Genomic DNA, 23,285 nt, shown 5'->3' with positions numbered 1-23,285 from the left:
CTGGGAGGACATGATTCTGTCTACCACATACCTCAGTAAAGCTGTCACGAAAACAAATAAAAATAGCCCATGCAGGATGTGGCCAGCACGTAGGCCTCGTACAGGTGACCTTCCTAGAAACCCCACTGGTGAAGAAGCCCTCAAGAGCCCTGTCCTAAGGCAGCTCATAGGAACTGAAAGGGTCCTCGCTTTGGCCTCAAATCTAAGAGGGAACGGGGCAAGAGAACAATAAAGCCTGGCGAGAGGACCCGGATTCACTGGTCAAGTTCTAGATGAACGAGAGGATGAAGAGGGGAGAGTAGGAGAAACGCCTGGAGTTTCCACTGACCTGACCCCTGCGCTGGTCCTCCCCCGTCACTGTTGATTCTAAAGAAAAAGTTTCATGTCTGCACAGATGTGAGCGTCTTGGTGTTCTGAAATTTCCATCTCACTGATTATTTTAAGAGAACCTAAATTAAGTTAGTCTCCGACAATCTCTGATTTTGACAAGCACTTAAATCAATACGTATGGAGCCACTGGAGTTGCGCCCTCAGCAAATAAATGGACCAGACCGTCCTTATCAAGCTAACAGAGGGCAGCGAGCAGCACGGACCCTGTGGAAGCAGGTGGCAGCCTGACGCCTCCTCTCCCCTCACGCCTTATGGCGGCCACCTCTCTGCCCAGTCTTCGTCAAGGTTATGGCCCTTCCCGGCATCTGAAAACGGCTTTTTCTCCCCTGTCTCTTCTACTAGGCTGTGTGCTGCAGTGAGTCCGGCAGTGTGGGCGCACGCGCGCACACACACACATGAATGAAAAAACAGGCAAATTAGACATGCTTAAGAAATGACAGGCTCAAGAGCTGAAATGAAAACTCCAGAAGCACAAACATTGCCTCTTTTGGTTCTGCACCCCTCCGCCCTAGCACAGTGCCTGCTGGCACTCAGCAAGTGCTCACTAAATACCAGTTGAAGGGATGAACAGCCAGGAAGCCCCTGGTGCCAGGGTTAGGGACTCTTGGTCTCTGCACTCCTGTGTCTGTGAGCACAATGCCTGACACACAGCAGGTGCCCAATGTTTACACACCTGAACTGCAGCAGACTGGGTCTTCGAGGAATGGGATCGGGCTGGGTGGTGTCCACACCACAAAAAGGGAGGCAGGAGATGGGGAGCCTCCAGAGCAAGCTCACCCACCTCCCATAATAGGGGTGAGGTGCCCCACTCGGCCTCGGTGGTACCTGTCAGTCAGGGTTACTGGTTAGAGACAACAGAAAAGAAAAAAAGGAATTTGATGAGAAAATTAGGGGAAGCCACCAGAATTCCAGGTAGGCTGGAGAACCAGTCTGGGATAAAGGAGCAGGGGGGACTGGGCCAAGGACATGCCAAGGGGTGTCTACTGAAGGTATTCCTGACCTTGAGGAACTTCTAACTCACCTGCATCACTGCCACACTCAACCTAGAATCTAAGCCACGTGGCCACTCGGAGGCCACATGCCACAGCCCAAGCAGCTAGATGTGGGAAAAAAGAACACCTAGTCCACCTTGGTTTCTGTACTGGGAGTCAAAGCTCCACACCCCTGCAACATTTACATCCTGGGGGTTCCCCCAGACAGGAAGGTGGGAAGGATGCTGAGATATAGAAAATACAGAAAATGCCCATAAGACACACCAATTCACCGAACTACTGCAGACCCACGAGCCCTGTCTCACCATAACTGGTCCACAGAGTGGACCCAGGGGCTCCCAGGGTGGAGGAAGTGAGAGAGGCCGCTGACTGTCTACCCAGCCCCAAAGCCAAGTGTGAACAAAGGAAGTGTTTCTTCATCTCTCACCACAGAGAGCAAGTGTCAAGCAGAATTTCAAGCATCTGCTATTGCAAAACACCTAACAGAGCAGCATAAGGTCACTTCCAGAAACACCCCTCTCTACCCCGTAAAGACGTTCAGCTTCAGCGACATCCTGGGTAACTTCATTGGCATAAACTGAGATTCATTCGTTCATTTGTTTGTTTGCTTATTCAGCAAACTGTTTCAAGATCCAGATGTGCCAGGCCTCCTGCTGGGTTCTAGGATTACAGAGATGAATCAGTTATCATCCTTGGCTTCCAGAAGTTCAGCTGGCTAAAGGAAAGGATAAAAAGCAAGCAAGTTCTGCACTGGGGAAGGCAAATATAGTGCAGAGTTAGTGATCTGAATATAAGCTGCAGACATTTTTTTTTTTAGAAATTGCTGGTCATCACTCCATTTATAAACACACACACACACAAAACGAGCTACCTCCTGAGTCAGCCACTAGCCCTAGGACCTAGCCCAAGAACAAGGTCTGTATGTCCAACTTTAGATCCCATTAGGAAGGGCTGCTGGCCACTGAGTTGGCTTTGAATGTCCAGCCTCAGACAGTCTCCATCCCTGAGTCGTGGGACAAAAGACAGAGGCTGACACCATTACCCAGACGGCTATGCTCTAAGGGAGATCCTAGCTCTTGGCGACAGGTGGGTCTCAGGAAGCTGGGAGATAAAGGTTGCCCTAAGTGCCCCTGCTCAACCCTCCACAAATCATAACACCAACACCTGCCCCATGTTCTACACTTTCTGGTTATAAAATACTGTTGCATTTATTTGCTCATCCATCATTCATTCTCCAAATACCTATTATATGTGAGCTACTCTGCTTAGAGCTAGGAATCTAAACAGTAAGAAAACACAGCCCCTGCCCTTTAGGATGCCACTTCCTCCAGGAAGCCCTCCTTGATCTCTTCAGCTGGGTTGCACGTCCCCCACCCCAGCTCCCTGTATCACTGCTGGCTCTCTCTCTATTTCAATTCCCCGGCTTAGATGAAAAAAGGACTCATTCACCTCCGACACCACCGTCCCCTGCCCCCCTCCAGGGCCTCGTATGGTGTCTGACACAGTGGAAGCAGAATAAACACCTTGAGGAAGCCCCAGTGGGAACAGCTAAGAAGACAGAGGAGAAACCGAAACCCAGGGGACAGGGCAAGTAAGACTCTTTAGGTAAGAGTCTGGCATTATCCTTCCGCCCTTTGGTTTCTAGATCAGGAAGTCTGTCTCAGAGGGCCTGGGTGACCTGCCCAAGATTCCTGTTCATACAACTAGCAGAGCCTCTGATCCCACTCTTCATATCAGCTTCCAGAACGACTGTATACCCCAGCCAGCTGCTGGCTCACTTTCTCCCCAGCAGTCACAGAGTTTCATCTGCCCTCCTGTGACCAGCTTGTTGTTGGCACCTACTGTATTCTTCACCCTCCCCCAGAGCACTGTTCTAAGATACAAGGAGATAGAAGCCTGTGATTAAAACAAAGAAACGGATTCGGGTACTCATTTATTCATTACACAAATATTTACTGAACACCCACGGGATGTTCTATTCTAGAGATAAAGAAGCAGGAGTGAACAGAGGCAAAAATCGCTGCTGCCCGCTAAGGTCCGATCATCAGATGGTGTTACAGAAAGGTGGTGTCCCTCTGGTGAATAAATGAATGAATCAAAGGTAACCTCAGGCGAACTACTGCAGGTAATGTCGATGTGATTAAGCTGATTCAGAGCACCTGATCTGCTGGGGGGCAGGGAGACCACATAATTCTTCATCCCCAGGTCTTTTTCTACTAGCTTCTAGGGGATCCCCTGTCTTACTCTTTCAACAGTTACAGTACAAGAGAAATAGAATGAGCCCCCTTTTCTGGCCATTGCTGGCTTCCTAATTAAAGTCAAGGATGTGTGTTTACTCAAGGTCTATAAACACAGACCCCAAAGAAGTGTTTAAGAGAAAGCAGATGAAATGTGGGTAAGGACTAGCTAATAAAATCAGAGGGAAAAATGCTGGGAGTTTTCAACCATGACCATGATTAAACAAAACTTGCGGGGAGGATGCTCTGAGGGCCAATGTCCAGAAATGTGTGCAGAGCCTGAGTTTCCAGGGCAAAATGTAAACCATAACTTCCTGCTGAATTAATTGGTCTCCGGTGGGAGAGTCAGGCTAAGTTGCTCTGGACCACGCAGCTCTTCCTGCCTCACCCCTCCCCGCCTTCTGCCACTAGGTTGTCACACAGCTCGTCAAGACTGCATTTAAAATCCCGTGAACCTGCAGCTTCGCTGGGGACTGTGTGTGCTCAATCGTGTCTGACTCTCCGCGACCCCATGGACTGCAGCCCATCAGGCTTCTCTGTCCATGGAATTCTCCAGGCAATACTGGAGTGGGTGCCATTTCCTTCTCCAGGGGATCTTCCAGACCCAGGAATCAAACCTGCGTCTCTTGAGTCTCCAGCATTGGGAGGAGGATTCTTTTATCACCGAGTCACCTGGGAAGCCCCAGTCTCTGGTAAATTAAAAGAGGCACCTAATGAAGCTCTGGAGAAGGAAATGGCAACCCACTCCAGTACTCTTGCCTGGAGAATCCCAGGGACAGAGGAGCCTGGTGGGCTGCCATCTTTGGGGTCGCACAGAGTCAGACACGACTGAAGCGACTTAGCAGCAGCAGTGAAGCTCTGCAAGGAGATCCAACCAGTCCATCCTAAAGGAAATCAGTGCTGAATATTCATTGGAAGAACTGATGCTAAAGCTGAAACTCCAATACTTTGGCCACCTGAGGCGAAGAACTGATTCACTGGAAAAGACCCTGATGCTGGGAAAAACTGAAGGCAGGAGAAGGGGACAACAGAGGATGAGATGGTTGGATGGCACCACTGCCTTGATGGACATGAGTTTGAGCAACTTCTGGGAGCTTGTGATGGACAGGGGAGCCGGGCGTGCTGCAGTCCATGGGGTCACAGAGAGTTGGACAGAACTGAGCAACCGAACTGAATGAAGCTCAGAAGCCGAGACCATCATAACGTTCACTGTCATCAGGGGGCTTCAGTCTCCTCATCTAGTCACTGCACCAGACACTGGCTAAGTTCCCTTCCAATGACAGCTGCCCACAAACCATTCTCCTCAACCCAGGCAGGAACCAGAGGTGTGGAGAAGGACCTCTCTTCTGAAATTTGGGTGCAAGTCTGGCCTTAATTTGAACATGAGTGGCAGAGATGGCCAGGAGCCCCAAGGATCCCCCTACAAAGTCGATGACATCCCAGAGATCAAAGTGGGCAAACTAAGGCTGACACCCTGGGCCAGCCCGAATAAAATGCTAATGAACACATTTCCACAATTAAAGTCAACAATAGGAGAGTCACCAGTGAGGCCCAGAAAACAGTCAATGTCTTTGATTAAGCGCTGATGAAATTCCCCATCACTGCTTTAATCTGGTTCCCCAGGGAGTTTCCTTGGCTTTGCGATGTTTTCAAAGAAAACGATCTTGAATATATTAATACATGATTCCCCAAGCTACTCAACAGAAAGATGGGCCCTTCTGCCTCCACCCCTTCCCCAGGGCATGCAGCAGTTTCCCAGATGAGTCCTTAGCGGCAGACAATGGCAACCTTGGCTCTTTGTCTATAGAAGATGATCTTTCTCACCAGCGATTACTCTCTGCTGGTCCAGCTTCTCTATCAGAGTCTCCATTTACCAGTGACTTTCTGCATTTGAAGCTGAAGCCAATCTCCTTGGGCTGGGACCAACCTCTCTTAAAGCTAAGGTCCTGATAAACATCAAAGTGCTCTTAGCAAACTGACTTGGTTTCCATACCAGAGCAGAGTCCATCCCGAGTCAGCTCTACACCAACCTGGATTCTCAGCCATTCTGAGTATAAATTCACTGTTTAGTTGCTAAGTCATGTCTGATACTTTGTGACCTCATGAACTGCAGCACACCAGGCTTCCCTGCCCTTTACTATCTTCTGGAGTTTGCTCAAATTCACATCTCCTGAGTCAGTGATGCCATCCAAACATCTCATTCTCTGTTGTCCCCTTCTCCTCTTACCTTCTACCCTTCCCAGCATCAGGATTCTAAGCCACTCTGAGTATAAATGATCAAGAGGAAAACACACCGAAGGATGGCTCCTAAGCTGAGACAATCCACCCTTCTGCCTATAGTTCCTTGAGTGCTGCTGCCTTTTGCACATGCTGTTCCCTTTATCTGAAATGCTTTTCCCAGCAGAGGCCTTTAAAATTCAGACTGTCACCTTGTCTATAAAGCCTGGCTCAGACCATCCAGGTAGTTCAGTTCAGCATGTCCTGAGTGTGTGAGCCTGGTCCATATATGGCTAAATGCACAGAGAAGAGGAACTTCCCCTTAACTGGCTGCAGATCCTCCCAAGACAGTGTCTTCAAATCACCTCTGGCTTGAAACTTTACTTTATTTTTTTTATTTTTATTTTTTTTGTATTTTTTGACTTATTTTTTATTTTTTATTTTTTTAATTTTTTTATTAGTTGGAGGCTAATTACTTCACAACATTTCAGTGGGTTTTGTCATACATTGATATGAATCAGCCATAGATTTACACTTATTCCCCATCCCGATCCCCCCTCCCACCTCCCTCTCCACCCGATTCCTCTGGGTCTTCCCAGTGTACCAGGCCCGAGCACTTGTCTCATGCATCCCACCTGGGCTGGTGATCTGTTTCACCATAGATAGTATACATGCTGTTCTTTTGAAACATCCCACCCTCACCTTCTCCCACAGAGTTCAAAAGTCTGTTCTGTATTTCTGTGTCTCTTTTTCTGTTTTGCAAAACAGAAACTTTACTTTAAAAGCTTTAATCTGCATTATTTCAGATGTTAAAAAAAAAAAAAAGAATAAAACCTCTTGTGTCCATCACTCAGCTTAAGGAGCAAAATGTGTGTGTGTGTGGGTGCGCGCGCGCGCGTGCATGCACTCAGTCATGTCCGACTCTTTGCAACTCCATGGACTGTAGCCAGCCAGGCTCCTCTGTCCATGGGATTCTCCAGGCAAGAATACTGGAGTGGGTTGCCATTTCCTTCTCCAGGGGATCTTCCCCACCCAGGGTTTAGAGCCTGCATCTCTCGCATCTCCTGCCTTGGCAGGTGGGTTCTTTGCCACTGCACCACCTGGTAAGCCCTAAGGAACAAAACAGAGTGACTACAAGCTAAACCCCCAGGTACCCCACCCCCAAATTATTCATCTTCCCAGTTCCTCAGTGAAAGCGAAACTGTTAAGTCGCTCAGTCGTTTCTGATTCTTTGTGACCCTATGGACTGTAGCCCGCCAGTCTCCTCTGTCCACGGAATTCTTCAGGCAAGAATAGTGGAGCGGGTTGCCATTTCCTCCTTCAGGGGATCTTTCCGACCCAGGGATCAAACTCATGTCTCCTGTATCTCCTGAACTGTCAGGCGGATTCTTTACTACTCAGCCACGTGGGAAGCCCTAAGGGAGGGATGAGCCCTCAGTAAATGCTCTTTTCATTCATTAGGTGTGTCTTCCGACTTCTGAATTCCCTGCTAGCCTGAAGTGCATCTGTGAGGAGGCCACCAACTGGAGCTTGAGAAGAGCCAGGACTAAGGCTGAGTTCCAAACCTGGCCCTTCCCAGCTGTACAGCCCCAGGCAAATCACTCAACCTCTCTGGGCTTCGGTTCTCTGAAAAACAAAGTATGCACTCATTCTACAAACACTCTTGGATCGAGGGATACAGTGAAGCCTGACCCGCAGACCTCAAAGAGAAGAGGGCCCAGCTCTCAGGCTCAGCGATGCTCGGCGGCCACAATGTGGACTCAAAACACTGCACCGCCATAAGGCACTGCTATTAGCCTTTAGCCTTTATTTTGTCACAACAGCCCCTTTCTGACTTCTTTCCCTGCCTTGTTTTTTTTTTTCTTTTAAGGTTCAAGACACAGTGTCTGGTCAATGCAAAGTAGAACAGAGAGCCAGGAGGCTCATCTTTAATTCAGCGCCAACAGCACTCAGCTGGGCTCACACTTGGACAAAGGCTTTTCTTCCCAGTGCATCTACTCACAGAGGCCGGTTCCTCCAGTCAGCTCTCAACTATTCTCCCAGGGAGGGCTCGAACCAGGCTGGGAGGCTTGGGGGGGCGTGGGGTGTGGACGGGAAAGGGAGATGGGCGGGGAGAGCAGGCAGACCTGGGGCAGAGCCCGCCCCGTGGTCCGGAGAGCAGCCAGGGCCTCCTGGGAGGGAGGGGGGCCGGCACCCGAGTGCGGCCCTGCCGGCTCGCTCCTCCTGGGAGGACGCTCCGTGACACCTCCGCCACAGAGAAGGGGAGCGGCGGGAAGCGACGGGCAGGGCTGCTCACGCAGCGGAGGCAAAGCCCTGCGTCCGGCAGCGGCTTCCCCGTGCCTCCCGCCCTCTCGGCGGCAGACACCCTCAGGGAACGAAAACCTTGGCGTGGCCGTGAGCTTCAGCTTTGCCCAAGGACGAAACCTTCTACTAAACCTGAGTTTGGATAGACTCCGGGAGGAGGTGATGGACAGGGAGGGCTGGCGTGCTGCGGTCCATGGGGCCGCAAAGAGTCGGACATGACTGAGCGACTGAGCTGAACTAACACCCGATAGGCCCCCTGTTAGGAGTTGAACTACATCCCGTGGCTGATGAGGATTAAATGAGGTGACGGGCCCAGGCAGAAACCTCTCCCACCAGCAGCTTCTTAACTGCTATGTTCTAGTCCTGACCCTCGAAAGGGCGAGCATGAGGAACCGGCGTGACTCGGCTCTGCGGCTCAGGGCTCAGCCGGCAGCTGGAGCGCCTTCCCCCTGGCCAGAGCAGCGGAACTGCCCGGTTCACCTGTCGCTTCCTCCGGAAGGTGGACTGGGAGCAGAGGGCCTAGTACCGGGCCCAACAGGAGAAGAGAGGAAGACGGGAATGGAAAAAAACAAGGCCTTCTCTGGACACTCAACAAATAGCTGTTGGGCTTCCCTGGTGGCTCGGTGATAAAGAATCCGCCTGCCAAGACGGGGGACATGGGTTCGATCCCTGATCTGCGAAGATCCCACAGGCCGTGGGGCAGCTAAGCCCGTGAGCCACAAGAAGAGAAGCCACGACATTCAGAAGCCCAAGCACTGTACCTAGAGAATAGCCCCCAATCACCACAAGTAGAGAAAAGCCCGCGTAGCAACAAAGACTCAGCAAACCAATAAATAAAATTATGTAAAAAATTTAAAAATTGCCATGATGCCCAGAAAGGTTGATTAAAGGAAAGACCCAGCTAGCCACTAGCAAGAAGATACACCTGCCTTCCCAGGATGACACGACTCCCAGGCATCCAGGCAGGGAGACGGGACACCCACTGGGTTCTCCCCTGAGAACCAAGCTTTTAGGAACATTCCAGTCTCTGCACATCAGCAGGTGCATCTCAGGTGCTATTCAACCTGCCCACCCCCACTCTGATTGAGTGACAGCCCCGTAACACACAGGAGAATAAGCTCGAAGGTGGAATCAAACCCTCCCTCCCTCCTGCCCCACTTAATATGATCGGGAACAAGAGATCAGGTTCCTTTCCTTTGCGTTTTAAATGTCTGAGGTCTTGAGACGAAGATCAGTTTAGCTGGAGAGAAGCATTTTCCAATCCCATCCCCAGCCATGACCTGGAAGTGGGGGTGTCCCTGGGGGAAGGGGGTGGCGGGACATTCAAAAGGTCACACACCTCGACTATTCCTCATTTACTTCTGAGAGGGAGAGGGCAAGGGTGAAGTCAGAAGTATGCAAATTCGCTTTTCTACACTTCCTCTGCATTTCACCACTGAAACTTTGAGAAACACCGCTTGGGAAAGAGAGTTCCACTGGGGGGAGGGAGAAGGGCCTCAAGGTGGTGGGGTCATCTCTAAAGGTCGGAACCTCCTAGGGCCCAGGACACCCTGTCAGATCAACTCCGGGACGGGGCGCTCAACCAGAGACGTGGGCTTCCCCGGTGGCTCAGTGGATAAGAACTCACCTGCCAATGCAGGGGACACAGGTTCGATCCCTGCCCCGGGAAGATTCCACAAGCCGTGAAGCAACTAAACCTATGAGCCACAACTACTGAGCCCGAGTGTTGCAACTACTGAAGCCTGAGTGCCTAGAGCCTGTGCTCAGCAACAAGAGAAGTCACCGCAATGAGAAGTCCGTGCACCGCAAGTAGAAGAGTACCCCCTGCTCAATGCTAACAGAGAAAAGGCCTTGCAGTAACAAAATAACACTGATTCAGGCTCCACTAGGCCAGAAGTTGTGTCCTTCTCGTCTACTGGGTCTCCCACACTGCAGCTGGACCCCCTAAAACTCTCCAAAGTTAACAGCACTCAAGCAGGCGAGACCCCCCGGAATCATTAATTATTAACACATATACGTGTAACACGTGGAGTGCCACTGGGTCAGGACAACTACACATTCTCAAGACGTCCTCAGTCTATCACAAGGTACAATGGAAGTATATCTCATGTTCATTTAATTTAGCCATATTCAACTATACTCAACAGTATATCCAACTATGCTCAAGGAGCCACTTTTTTTTTTTTTTTTAAGAAACTTGAATGAAAGTGTGCTTTGCCTCTTGAATTTATGTGTATTTATTTTTTGGGATACTGAACACTGTGGTTTACTGTATAACTGTACACTACTGTTTGTGTGATACGTTTACACAGGCTACTGCACAGCATCACATATACAAAATCACACGTGTGCAAACAATCCTTCAGGGGCAAATTCTCCTGAGACTGTCTCCTAATCTACCACGCAATTCTGCCTGCTGGGTTGACTCCTGGACTTCATGGCTGAGATGTGACTCTTATGTTTTTTTCTCCTTTGGTGCTTTTGAGTCTTGAAGGGTGTGTCTGTCTGATAGGAACTAGCAGAAAATCAGTTTCGGGTTAGAACAGGAAACTGGGCCTCCAAGGCTGGTAAGCACTGGGAAGGCCACCGTGGCCCAGCACCGTGGCCACCTGCCAAGGACAGGCTGTCTGGTCACAAGAACGCCTTGCTGGGCCATGAGCTGGCCATGTGGGGCTTTCACCTTCCTGGTCTGATGGCTCATTCTTTCAGTGAGTGGTGTAGATGACTTCCAAGTTCCCGTGTGACTCTGGGAAAGTCATATCGTCTCTCTGGGCCTCCATGGGCAGTCTGAACAAGTTCCCACCTTGGATGAGAATCAGAGCTTCCTAGACGAGGTTACACTGTGTTGAGACAGTGACCTCCTCAGCATTTCAGGCGGGTGGCCCTGGGGTCAGCCACCTCCAGCCAAGAGATGCTTCCTCTTTCACTGCCCAACCCAGGCTTACAAATTCTGTTTTCCTGCATGGGTGGTGGCCTGAAAAAGCCTGAGAAGGATGGGACTAGGTGATCTCCAATGTCCTTTCCATTTTACACCAACTGCCCCACCCCCAGCAGTTAGAATCAGGTAGTATAAAGGCAAAAGATTCTGCTACGTGGGGGTTCCTCTAACTGGGTGACAAGGCATCGGAATTATCTGAGAGTGCTTGCTAAAAATGTGGATTCCTGGACTTCCCCGGTGGTACAGCGGATAAGAATCCGCCTGCCAATGCAGGAGACACAGGTTCGATCCCTGGTCCGGGAAGAGTCCACATGCCTCAGGGCAACTGAGCCCATGTACCACAAATACTGAGATCGCGTGCCACAAGTACTGAAGCCCGTGTGCCTAGAGCCTGCGCTTGCAACAAGAGAAGCCACCTCAACGAGAAGCCCAGGCACTGCATCGAAGAGTAGCCCTCACTCGCTGAAGCTAGAGAAAGCCCACGCACAGCAACAAAGACCCAGAACAGCCAAAAATAAGTAAATATAATTTAAAAAAAAAGAAAATGTGAACTCTTGATTCTCCCACCCAGGAAGCATAAACATACCCAATTTGTAGTTAGATAAAAGAAATACTGGGGAAGAGGAAACACAGGCATAGCATATTCTGGCAAATTCACACACTGAAAATGGATGGGAGGGTGGGATGACCATGGCAGGCAATTCATCCTGTATCCACCTTATTGTCTCAAGTCTACAAGGACCCAGGCTCCAAAACCGGGGCTTTCCTTTCCTATTCAATCATCCGACCCAAAGCCTGAACCCACAGCACACTTCCTTCACCCAGATCTTTGTCTTGTGGGGGGTGCGTGTGGGCAGAGGAATGTGCTACACATCCCAACAGCAAATGCAACAAGAGGTGTGTTAATAGCACAAGTCAGTTTCACACTGAAATTTACCAAAAACCTCACTACTCAAATTAGCCCAAGTAACCTACCTGCAGGAGTCATTTATAAATCCTCAACTTCCTGGGCTGACAAGTTCACGGAAGGTAGCTCTCACCAGTGATGGTTGGCGGGATGCCTAGCATAAGGGGACGTTCCCTTAGAAAACCACCTCTGTCTTCTAGCAACACCGAGCAGCATCCAGCCACATCAGTCTGCTCCCTAGAAGACAACTCCCTTCGTATGCCTTTCGTTATGCTCGAGGTACACTCAGAAGAGGTAGTAAAAACAGTAGGTGGGGACTTCCCTGGTGGTCCAGTGGTTAAGAATCCCCCTGCCAATGCAGGAGACACAGGTTCAATCCCAGGTCCGGGAAGATTTCACACGCCGAGCAACAACTAAGGCCGTGTGCCATGACTGCTGAGCCCACCCACTATAGCTACTGAAGCCTGCTCACCCTAGAGCCTGTGCCCCACAACAAGAGAAGCCAGCGCAATGAGAAGCCTGTGCACAGAGACTAAAGCATAGCCCCACTCGCTGGAACCAGAGAAAGCCCTCAAACAGCAATGAAGATCCACCACAGCCAAAAATAATAAACAAATAAAACTTAAAAAAAAAACAGTAGCTGACATTGAAGCTGGCAGAGATAGTACTTAGAATTCCAGCTCTGCTCTTATTAACCTCTAAGTGTTCCGTGTCCCCCTCTAGAAGGTGGCGATAATATGACCTAACTCGCAGAGTTACTGTGAAGGTAAGAAGCACCCGGAAAGTACACATTGTCCATGCTCGATAAGGGAAAGCTGTTGTCATTACAAGGGAGACCAAAAAAACCCCAAAAGCCCCAAATCACAAAACCCACCATGTGACATTTACGGGAGCCCTGTCATCAGGAAGGCCCTTTCCTGGGCCATAAATGCCACACAAAGTGTCGGAGATGCTGTCTCCCGCCCCACCTCCCGCTCCCCTCCCCGCCCCTGCAATCACCCCACTGCTCCGTCCTCTGACGCCCACCCCCAAGCCCAGCCAGAGAGCCTCTCCAGTTCCTGAAGGACAGCGTGGGCTTGGAGGGGCTGGGTTCTGGTGAGCCCAAGGAAACAATCCGAACCCTGCCTTCTTAAGCTGCTCAGGCCCTCAGGGACTTGTGTGGGGTGGCTGGGGGACACGGAGCATTTATTCCCCCGATGGACCCATCCCCGGGCCCACTGCATAGTAGGTACTCACTTAGTGACCCCTGAAGAAGAGCAGGATGGATCTGCTTTCGCCACAGTGAACTGAACACCTGATAGCTATGAAAGCATGTTTGGAAAAGACTATGAAATACCCCTCCGCTTTGGTTCACAACCTGCTGGATCTACATGCACCCGCTGGTTGTCCCTGGGGCCCCCGGAGCTCAGTGAAGTATGCAGAACTAGAGTTCAGGGGAGCAGGGCAGACATGTTAGGATGTTATTGGCCGGGTGTCACTTCCTTGCTGTCTTCTGTGTTTGACTTCACCTCTGGTTTTGAGCAAAGCGGGGGCCAGGCCAGCGCACACGCTGGCAGCGGAGGCCCCCGCCGGGCGGCTCGCTCCTCCTCCCTGAGGCTGAGCGCAGACAGGGGACTCGATTCCTGAGCACCTGTGAGGTGCCAGGCCCTACGCCAGGCAGAGGCAGCCAGGCCCCCACTGCGGAGCCGCGGCAAGCTGCACATCGGCACCGGGATGCCGGGGCACGAGAGGCAGTCTGCAAACGACCCCGCGCTCAGGGAGTCGTGACTGAGCCAAGAGGTACCAGGCCGTGAGGTCCACGGCTCTTCCCCCTTCCAAAGGAGAACCCCAGAGGCGCCAAGCCCCTCAGTTTTGCATGAAGGCACTAGAGCAGTTTGAAAGATCTTACAGAAATACCTGCCCTTGGGACTTCCCTGGCAAGTCCAGTGGCTAAGACTCCGTGCTTCCAGTGCAGGGGGTGAGGGTTCAATCCCTGGTCAGGGAGTAAGATGCCACATGCTGCACGGTACAGCCAAAAGAGTAAACAAAACAAAAAGAAATACTTGTCCTCCTATCAAATCCATATCCCGAGGATATGCAGAAAGACACAGCTCGGACCTGAAGTCAGCACTGGACAAAGCAGCTCCTGCCCAGCTGTGACTACGTCCTTGCGGGGAGGGGTGCCTTTTTGGAGTGTTTCTATTGATGCGAGGCGCTAGGCTAGCAGCTTGTCCCAGACATCATCATTCAGCCCTCCAAACAATCCAGAGGAGGTGTTATCAGCCCAGCTCTGTCCAGGGCAGCTCTGGCTCAGCAAGGTGCTCTGATTTGCCCAAGGTCACACAGCTACTGCGAGCAGGGCCAGGGCACGTCAGCTCCACAGTCCAACAGTATTTGCCGAGTGGGCACTGGGTTTAAATTCCAGAAAACTCCAAGTGGCCAGACAGGCCCGTCCCCGTAGACTCCTTGAGCAAGTGAGCCAAGGATGGAGCTTTCCTGCCTCTTGCTGCCCAAGCCTCTTCCCATCCTCACCTTCTCTGCAGGACTTCCCATCTTCACCTCCTCTGCATGCCTTCCCATCACCTCCTCTGCATGACTTCCCCTCACCTCCTCTGCAGGACTGTAGCACTGTCCCTCCCCATCCTCGTCTGAGGATGCTGACCAAGGAGGGGAGTGGGGGCCATGTGTCTCTGACACATGTGTGCGACTTCAAAGCCGTCACTTTTCCCGTGTTGGATCTTCTTTTCCACTGTGGGTTTAAGGGCTTGAAGGTCAGGGGCAGAGATATCTTTCGTGCCAGGGAAGGATGTCCAACCCCTAGCCCCTCCTTGGCCTCAGAGCCCAGCACTAAGGCAGCCCCAAGGTACTCACGGGAAGATGCTCGGGAGCCAGGAGACCTCGGTTCCAGTCCTGCATTTGCCTCTTGGGCAAGAGGCTTCCCCCTCCGAAACCCAGTTCCCTCATCGGTTTAATTAAGAGTACAGGACGCCTGCAACTCTGAGCATGCGGTCAGTCCTTCCCAACAGCATCACGTGTGAAGGCTGCCACACTCGCCCCGCCTCCCTCTGTTCCCTCCCCGACTCCCTGCTGGGCCGCAGAGCACCTCCGCTGGGTAGGGGAGGGCTCTTCTCCACCCTCCCTTCAGGTCCCCACCACCTTCTTATCCTGTGATTTGAGGCACATCTGCTTCCTCCACTAACTAAGCCGTCAGCTGCCGGGAGCCTCCAGGGTCATATTCCAATTCGCATCCTCAGTGTCAGCTGGGTCCCACGTGAATGAGAGGGCAGGGACCTCCAAGCTCACCCTACTGGACGCGTGGCCCACAACGCGGAGCACCACGGGGGGAAGCGTCAGAAATGCAGGCTCTCTGCCCATCCCAGCCTCTGCCTCTGCAAGGGACTCCTGAGTGGATTTGGGGGACTCATGCACTCCCGTATGGGACGTGTGACAAGGTTCCCCCCAGCTCTGACGTGCCCCTTCTCCACAGCCCTTGATTTGACCACCTAGACGCCTCCAGACTTGTGCGCCTTAGCAGGGCTCCCTAAAATGGAGCTCACTAAATGTACCAAGGGTTTCCCTGGTGGGGCCGGGGATAAACAACCTGCCTGCCAATACAGGAGATCCGGGTCGGGAAGGTCCCCTGGAGGAGGAAATGGCAACCCACTGCAGTGTTCTTGCCTGGAGAATCTCACGGACACAAAGGAGCCTGGCAGCCACAATCCAGAGGATCACAAAGAGGTGGACACGACTGAGCGACTGAGCACGCATGCAGTAACCAAAGGTCATTCACCTTAGGAGCCTTCGAGAAGCCTGCTGCTGACCCACAAGCAGGATCTGAACCGTGCAGCCCCCCAGTGTGACTCCGGCCAAGTGTGACCCACTGGCCTGCTGAGTCTCAAGGAAGCCCAGCGGCTTCAAAATGTTGCAGCCCCTCCCTCAGTTCTGTGGATGAGGCCACCCCCATGCTCCCCGCCCCCTCAACCCCCAAAAGCAGATGACTGCACAGCAGCCAATATTTAACAGCAGAGACAAACAGACCAGCACCCCCTGCCCCCTCATGGGCCCTGCGTCCACGCTCAGAAAACGCTCTTCCTTTATTTTCTACTCTTGACATTTACTCAACTTCAAAAGAAAAGGAATCCTTCCAAAACACGCTTTCAGGTTTTATTTTTAATAAACCCTGCCATTCCTCTAATGGCTTCACATTATCCTAAATATTTATAAAAAATCATTCTCAGCATCACTTCTTTAAACAAATCTCCCCGTCGACTTCGATTATTTATGAATTTATGAACACAATGTCTCCTTCCCCTGGGGCAGATGGTAACGTGTAAGCCTTTGGAAAGGAGTGGGGGTGGAGGGAGGAAAAATCAACAGGACAGAACGTAAACTCAGTGAGTCCTCAGTTTACCCTCCTTGACCAGCTCTGGTACAAGGATCTCTTCGTTCAGGGAAACACCATACTGTGGCCAGTCAACAAGTGGTTTGGGAATGCATGGAGACTTGAATCTAGAAGAAGCTGTAAGCCAAGGACTTGATCCCCAGTGGGAGCTGGAGCCCTGTTAACAGAGGGACAGGACAATGGGACTGGGGCCCAGATAGAAAGAGCCCAGGGATGGTGGGAAAGTAATGGATATTTGCTGAACACCTACTATGTGCTGGGAGACTCCCCAGACCACTTCTGCATTGATCGTCACAACAACCTTTCCAGGTGGCGATTATAATTCCTCATTTGAAAGATGAAGAAGGCCCAGGGAAAGAGGAAGTGTTGTGCCCAAGGTCACAAAGCTAGCAAGCAGCAGCAGAACCAGGATGGACAGCCAGACACTCAGGCCTCCAAACCCAAACCCACACTGCCTTTGAAGTAGAAAAGGATGAGAGAGAATAGAGAATGGAGTTAACCTCATCCATCCTTGGTTACAAAATTATTATCTTTCTTTCAACCTGATGAGGCCAATCACCCCTTTCAAGACCATCAAAGATTTAACTCCCAAAGTTCCACAATGCAACAGAACTTTGCCCATTGAGAATCCAGGGGGATCAAGTCTCAGATGAAATCTGGAAGGAGTGGATGCAAAGGTTATAACAAGATATGAAATGAGAGTCATAGACAACACAGAGAGCTCACTTTATGAGAAAGAGAGGACATTACCCTCAGGGATGGATGAAAAAGAGGAGCCTTTACCAAGTGCCCCAGAGGAGGAGAAAAAGAATAAAATCCACCCTTCCTCCACCCCTCCCTCAATTTACTTCTCTCCAGAAGCTCCAATTCAAGTGAAAAAAGAGAGACGGGTCTGACCTTTGTGATGCTTATGCTCTTTCTAGTGAAGGATCATTACTGCTGCTGTTGATAATAACAATCACTGATGCTGATGGCCATTTACTGGGGGCCTGGGCTGAGAGCTTCATGCACACGACTACAAGAAGCAAAACAACCCCATTTTACAAATGAGAACACTGAGGCTCTGAGCAGGGAAGAGATGTGATGAGGTGCACGGGGGCAGTAAGAGGGGACACCAAGGTGTGGCTCTGGATCCTGTTCAGGAGGCCAGTGAACGAGATGAGACGGGGCAGAGATGCGGAAAAGAAAGTTCCAAGAAGGTTGTGATCTGTCTAAGGCTGCAAGCCAGCGCCTAGCTAAAGTGGGTCAGTTTTAAAGCTGAATTTTTCACTGACACAACACCATCTCCACAATGCTAGTTGGAAGATGGTTTTGCTGGAGACGGCCAAGTCCCAGGACAGCGGTCTCTTCAGGTGTTCCTCCTGTCACAGGCTCTGGGTCCTGAAGTAAGAACAGAGACTGGGGTTCCATGATGGGGAACCAAGACGCACTGGGGAGGAAGGCCAAAGAACAATGTCAAGGTCACCTACAGGCCAGTGCGTTGACCTTAAGGTGGAGACAGACTGAACTTCCACAAAGAGCAAAGGGGAAACCATCACTCTTTTGTTCATTCTGTCAAAAACAAAAACAAAAAAATACTGGACATCAGCATATGCCAGGCAGCCTGCCAGGCACAAGGGGAACCACAAAGGCCCTTCAGGTGGGAGCACGGTCCACGGGAAAGAGAGGGAGAGCTCAGCGGATGGAAGACTGGAGTGATGACCTTGAATCTGTGGCTTCATTGGCTGAGGGTCTCGGGCCAAGTCCTATACTTTCTCTGAGTCGTAAGATGAGAATAAAATCTCCACTTCACAGGTAACTGTGGCCACTCTACATCTTCAAAATGAACCTGTGTGAGCTTAAACTGTAGCTGGCCACTGCACAGAGGTGCCTGCTCTTGACTCTTAAAATAATAGCCGCACTCGGGTTCATCTCCTGCCCTCCAGAAGTTGGGAAAAAGAAAAAAAAAAAAAAAGCACAGCTAAGGATCCTATGAGAGGTACACACAGGCCTCTGGGAGCTGAGAAACAAAGAGAAGGAATGGCTGTCAGAGAAAGCAAAATTATCTGAAAACCTCCCAAAGGACATGCAGAAACACATCCTGAGTCTTTATCTGAAGGCCATTTCCAAGTACCCCTGTGGATGAGAACAACCTAGCCCTCTTCAGCACACATGCTTTGCCCCTCCCCATGCCTGAAGTTTAGCAAGCATCCAGATAACGTAAATTACAACCTGCCTGGCCAAGAAAACTCAGGCCAGCTGACCACTTCTGCATGCTCCACCTAGGAGAAAACCCACCACGTTTACAGGAACCCCCAGGCCTGGGAAGTCAGCCCAGCTGTCAGCCCTGGCAGCCCGCCCCAGCCAGTCATCTGGCAGTGGCAATCAAAATGATGATTCCTTTTCATTTCCACCAAATGCAATCTTCCAAGAAGAGGAGAGGCTCAAAGTCAGAGTTTAAGCTCCTTCTCATAAAGAGTCAATATTTTCACAGGATAATCCTTCTTGGGAAGGGGGTGGATTACAAATATCCCAGGTGGCAAAACGTGGCTCTCTGGGGACTGTGGAGAGGCCCTTATAGGGCAAGAAGGCCAAAGCGTGGAACCACACCCGGCCACTTACTCACTCCTCAAAATTCACCATCCACCTATGCACGGCACAGACATCTATGTGCCCCAGGCCCCCCTTTCAGGCGGTGGGGATGCAAAAATGAAAGGTGACTGACAATGACACTTCCCATCCCTGCGCCCTCTCCAGGCCAAGAAATTCAGGCTCACGTGCTGGAGGCCCAACTCAGAGCAGCCCGTTTTAGAGACCGGCGCCTGAGGCTCAGAGAGGGCAAACGACTTGCCCAAGGTCACACAGCTAGCAAGTGGCCGAGCAAGAAATTAAACCCAGGTACAAAGTCCTCGTGACACTCCCCGGCGGGGCCTCCTTCCCGCTCAAGCCCTCCCCCACCAGCTCCATTTCTGCGGCAGGGTGAGGATCAAAGCCCGCCCCCCTGGGCTCCAGTAAGGGAAGTCCTCGGTTCCTCTTTCCTCCCCACCCCCCGCCCCCACCTCCCCACCACACAGGACATACAGGTTCGAGACCCACGGTGTGTGTGCGCAGCCCTAGGAAAGCCCTGTAGGCTGCAAGGGCATCCACCCGTTAACTTCCATTAAAAAAAAAAAGGGGGGGGGGTGATTAAAAGATACAGAGCACAGAAGAAGCCCTCTTTAAACACGGGCCGGTGGTTACCCCAGAAGGAAGTCTTGAAGCCAATGGAGATTTTGTTCACCACCTCCAGTTCCTCAATTCTAAAAGACTGGCCTTCCAAGCCTCCAGTGGAAGTTAGCTGGGGGAGGGGGTGCAAGGCGCCGGGGTCAGACCCTGCGCCCTCACCTGGCTTTCAAAAGGGGTCCGCCGGGGTCACCCCGGGTACCCCCTCCCTCCGGGCGCCGCCGCGCGCTCCCCGCAGCTGGGTGGACCCGGGCGGCGGCCCCGCGGCGTGCACTCCTCGCGTTTGCCCTCCGCAGCCCACCCGAAGCGCATCCTCTGGGCGCCCCGTCCCCGCCCCACGCCGAGCCCCCCACCCTCGCGGCGCCCCTACTCCAAACCGCAGGACGCCCGGCGCGGCCCGGACCGCATCCCTTCCCCTCCCCGCAGCCATCACGCGCGCGCCCCGCACCCCACGCCCTCCCCGGGGGCAGGTCGGCTCGCAGGGCGCGCGCGGACCAGCCGGGCGGCCCGGGCGGCGGCGCCGGCGGAGCCCAGGGCACGTACCTGGCGGCCCCGGCGAGCGGCGAGGGGAGCGCGGGCGCGGGCGCGCAGGAGCCTCGGGCGCCGCCGCCGCCGTTTCCGGGTTGGCGGGTCTCACGTCACCGCCGCAGGTTTGCGAGCGGCCCCCGCCGCGCCGGCACGGCAGCAGCAGCAGCAGCGGCGGCCCCGGCGAGCGCCAGGCGAGAAATAACTATAAAAGGAAGAGACGCGTCGAGGAGGAAGAGGAAACGCCGTTTACCTTCGAGAAGCCGAGCCGCCGGCGCTCGCACAAAAGGAGGACGCCCGCCGACGCCGCCCCGTCCCCGCCGCATCGCGGGGCCCGGCGTCAGCGCGCGCGGCGCCCCGGGACCGCCCCGCGCCGGCCCCCACCCCAAAACCCGGCGGCGGGGGCGGAGGTCCGGGCCGGGGCCCGGGGTGACCTTGGACATGTCGCGGCAGGCGGCCGAGCGGCCGCGTGGGGGGCGCTGGGGGGTGGGGGGGGGCGCTCGGCGCCCTCCCGGCGGCGTGGACGCGGAAACTCCTGCTCCGGGAGGCGCGGGGATGGCCCAAGGTCACAGCCCGTGCGACAGGGCTCCCGTTCGAACCCTGAGTGCCCCCGACTTGCAGGCCAGCCCGGTTCCTAGCCCAGGGTCCGCTCCCCGCTCACCTGTCCGTGGGGAAGGATGCTGGCCTGCCCGGCCCACCTGGCATTGGGGCGGTGAAAGCTGCTGCATTCAATACACTCATTCAGCCCACAAGGCATATTCACTGAGGGCCTACTATGTGCAGCCAGGAATCCAAACAGAATACCTGCCTTGGGGGGTGTCTGGCAATACATATCTGATGTGTCTGGTGCATATCTAAGTGCTAGGGGGAAAAATAAAGCGGGCCAGGGGCGAGAGAGTGGGCGCCTCTGGTGCTCTCCTAAGAGGCTCTTCAAGGACTAATGCACAGAAATTCCTAGAGAAAATTCTCTTCATTGAAATTCTAGTTTTGGGTATTATGAGAGACCCCGTCTTTTCCCTCCTCTGTAATGGCATAGAGTGATTTTTCTCCATGTAGCAGGACATGCCTAGGAAATTGAAATGCTTCTCTGTTCCCCCAGCCCTCAAACCCTATCACCGTCTTGAAATTCAGCCACATTTCCTGGGAATACAGACAATATTCGTCTCTTTCCTCTGACCTCTAGCAGGACACCAGGAGTCACTCCAAAAGCTTCCACCGTCTTTTCCACCTCCAGCTGTCTTGGAGGTGCTGCAGGCAGGGGGATGTGCCCAGTCACCAGATAGTAACAGTGAGAGCTGACTTACCTGATTATCACTGGTTTATTTACGGCACCCCTTTTAAAGCCCTGTGCAGGGAGCCGGGGGGTGCTGAGATGTTAGGACTTCAGCAGGACTTCCTAGAGGCTCCTGGTCCTGGGGTGAGATGGAGGACCATGTGCATCCACACCTGCAGGAAAGCATGACAGTGTATAGAGGAGACGGGGCCAGGGTGTTTACCCAGCTTGGAAGGGAGGGAACCAAAGAGGACAGCAGGGGGAGATCAGAAAGTCCTTCCTAGAAGTTGTGAGAGGCACTAGAAACCCCTGGAAGATTGCCTGAACACCCACACCCTCATCCTTACAAGAGGGGAACAGATGCCTCGCCCGTGGTGCTGGAGGGTGGCGTGGGGCGGGGTGGAACTCTGGGTCTTGAACTATGAAAGTGAGAAGCAGCAGGGGAAGGGTTTGGACTTAGACACAGCTGAGCTGAGTTTCTTTCTTGGCTGCCTACAAAGTGGGCGTCAATTATGCTGAACGTTTTGGAAATGCTGACCAGGTGCCAAAGGCTGTGCCCATCGAATTCTCACAAGAGACACCTGTGGTAGGTTCATCACGCTCAGTGTTTTGCAAGATACTGGAGCCGTGAGAGAGAGGGAATTTGCTCAAGGTCAGACTAATTGGATAGTGGTGGAGCTGGGCATGAATCCAGATTGCTTGGCTCAAAACCCACACTTAGCCACTCTGAGCCTGTTTGCTCATCTGTGAAATGGGATTGACCATAACTACTTCATTAGGGTTGGAGGGGGGGCGGGCAGTGGTGAAATTACATAGTACATGTGTACTATGAACCTAGCACATTAATAGGAGAGAGCTATACCATTGTAGTTGTCATCATAATTGTTAAAGGCATGGGGGTAGGAACTTTCTGGCACACTTGGGAACTGCAAAAAGCTTGGTGTGATTGTAACGTAGAATGTAAATGTGGTGGCCAAGGCAGGGTGGCGGCGGCGGGTGGCAGTTAGGAAACAGGCAAGAGTAGGTGAGGGCCTGGGCAGCGGCTGGATCACACTTAGCCTGCACTCAACTGAATTAAGAGATGCCTGAGATGAGGGATCCAACTTCTATGCATGTGTCACTGGATACAGGGAGGCTGAGGGGATGATTCTCGCCTTTGACCTTGGCTCATTCAATCAGGTCCTGATAGATATGACAAATTCAAGCAAATGGAAACCTGGGGATAATACCTGGGAAGAGCTCTGGCAACTCACACTGCAGTAACCCGCTGTGTCTCTGTGGGGTATCACCCCTGACAACGGCAGGTAGAAGCCTATGTCTGTCTGGGCTGCAGTAACCAAAAACCTCAGACTTCTCAGGGTTTCAGAGGCTGGGAAGTTCAAGATAAAGATGCTGACAGATTTGGTGTCTGGTGAGGGCCTGCTTCCTAGTTCGCAGGCGGCCTTCATTACTGTGTCCTCACATGACAGAAGAGGGGAGGGAGCTTTCTGGGGTCTCTTTTATAAGGACACTAATCCTATTTATGAAGGCTCTGTTCTCATGACTTAATTACTTCTCAAAGGCCCCACCTCCCAATGCCATCACATGAGGGGTTAGATTTCAACATAGGAATTTTGGAGGGACACAAACATTCAGCATCCTGAAAATAGTACTGATTTTGGAGCTGTGTAACCTAGGCAAGTCATTTAACTCAACTCCATTAACTTCCTTGTCTGTAAAATGGGAATAATGACATTCATTTTCTGTTGTTGAGAAGGTTACATGAGAATGAATTCTGAATGCTCTATAAGCTGTAAAACAGCACACACATTTTCATTTCAATTTTCGAATCCTGTCCTCCCATCGTGCATGCGGTCCACTCACCTTTCAAGCAAAGTATTAATAGCTTGCTCTTTCCTTCATGTATGGAAAAGCCCCTCA

The 23,285-nt window shown here is 52.2% G+C and overlaps 1 protein-coding gene across 3 annotated transcripts in view; it reads right to left on the bottom strand.

The window, feature by feature from the left end:
* CYRIB (CYFIP related Rac1 interactor B) overlaps positions 1-20,548 on the bottom strand; it is a 143,092-nt gene extending 122,544 nt beyond the window's left edge. Inside the window, exon 1 of one of the 3 annotated variants that reach the window (XM_043880546.1) lies at positions 20,346-20,548. In XM_043880546.1, coding sequence (XP_043736481.1) covers positions 20,346-20,535 — 190 coding nt within the window. In that variant the 5' untranslated portion in view covers positions 20,536-20,548. Of the gene's footprint in view, positions 1-20,110; positions 20,134-20,345 lie in introns of those variants that run through there. The other 2 variants (XM_043880548.1, XM_043880547.1) reach the window with 2 other exon arrangements.
* Positions 20,549-23,285: the final 2,737 nt, after the last annotated feature.

Source organism: Cervus elaphus, chromosome 21, assembly GCF_910594005.1.
Source record: "Cervus elaphus chromosome 21, mCerEla1.1, whole genome shotgun sequence".
NCBI lineage: Eukaryota > Metazoa > Chordata > Mammalia > Artiodactyla > Cervidae > Cervus > Cervus elaphus.
The sequence above is the reverse complement of the archived record's forward strand: the minus strand, read 5'-3'. Positions and strand labels throughout refer to the sequence as shown.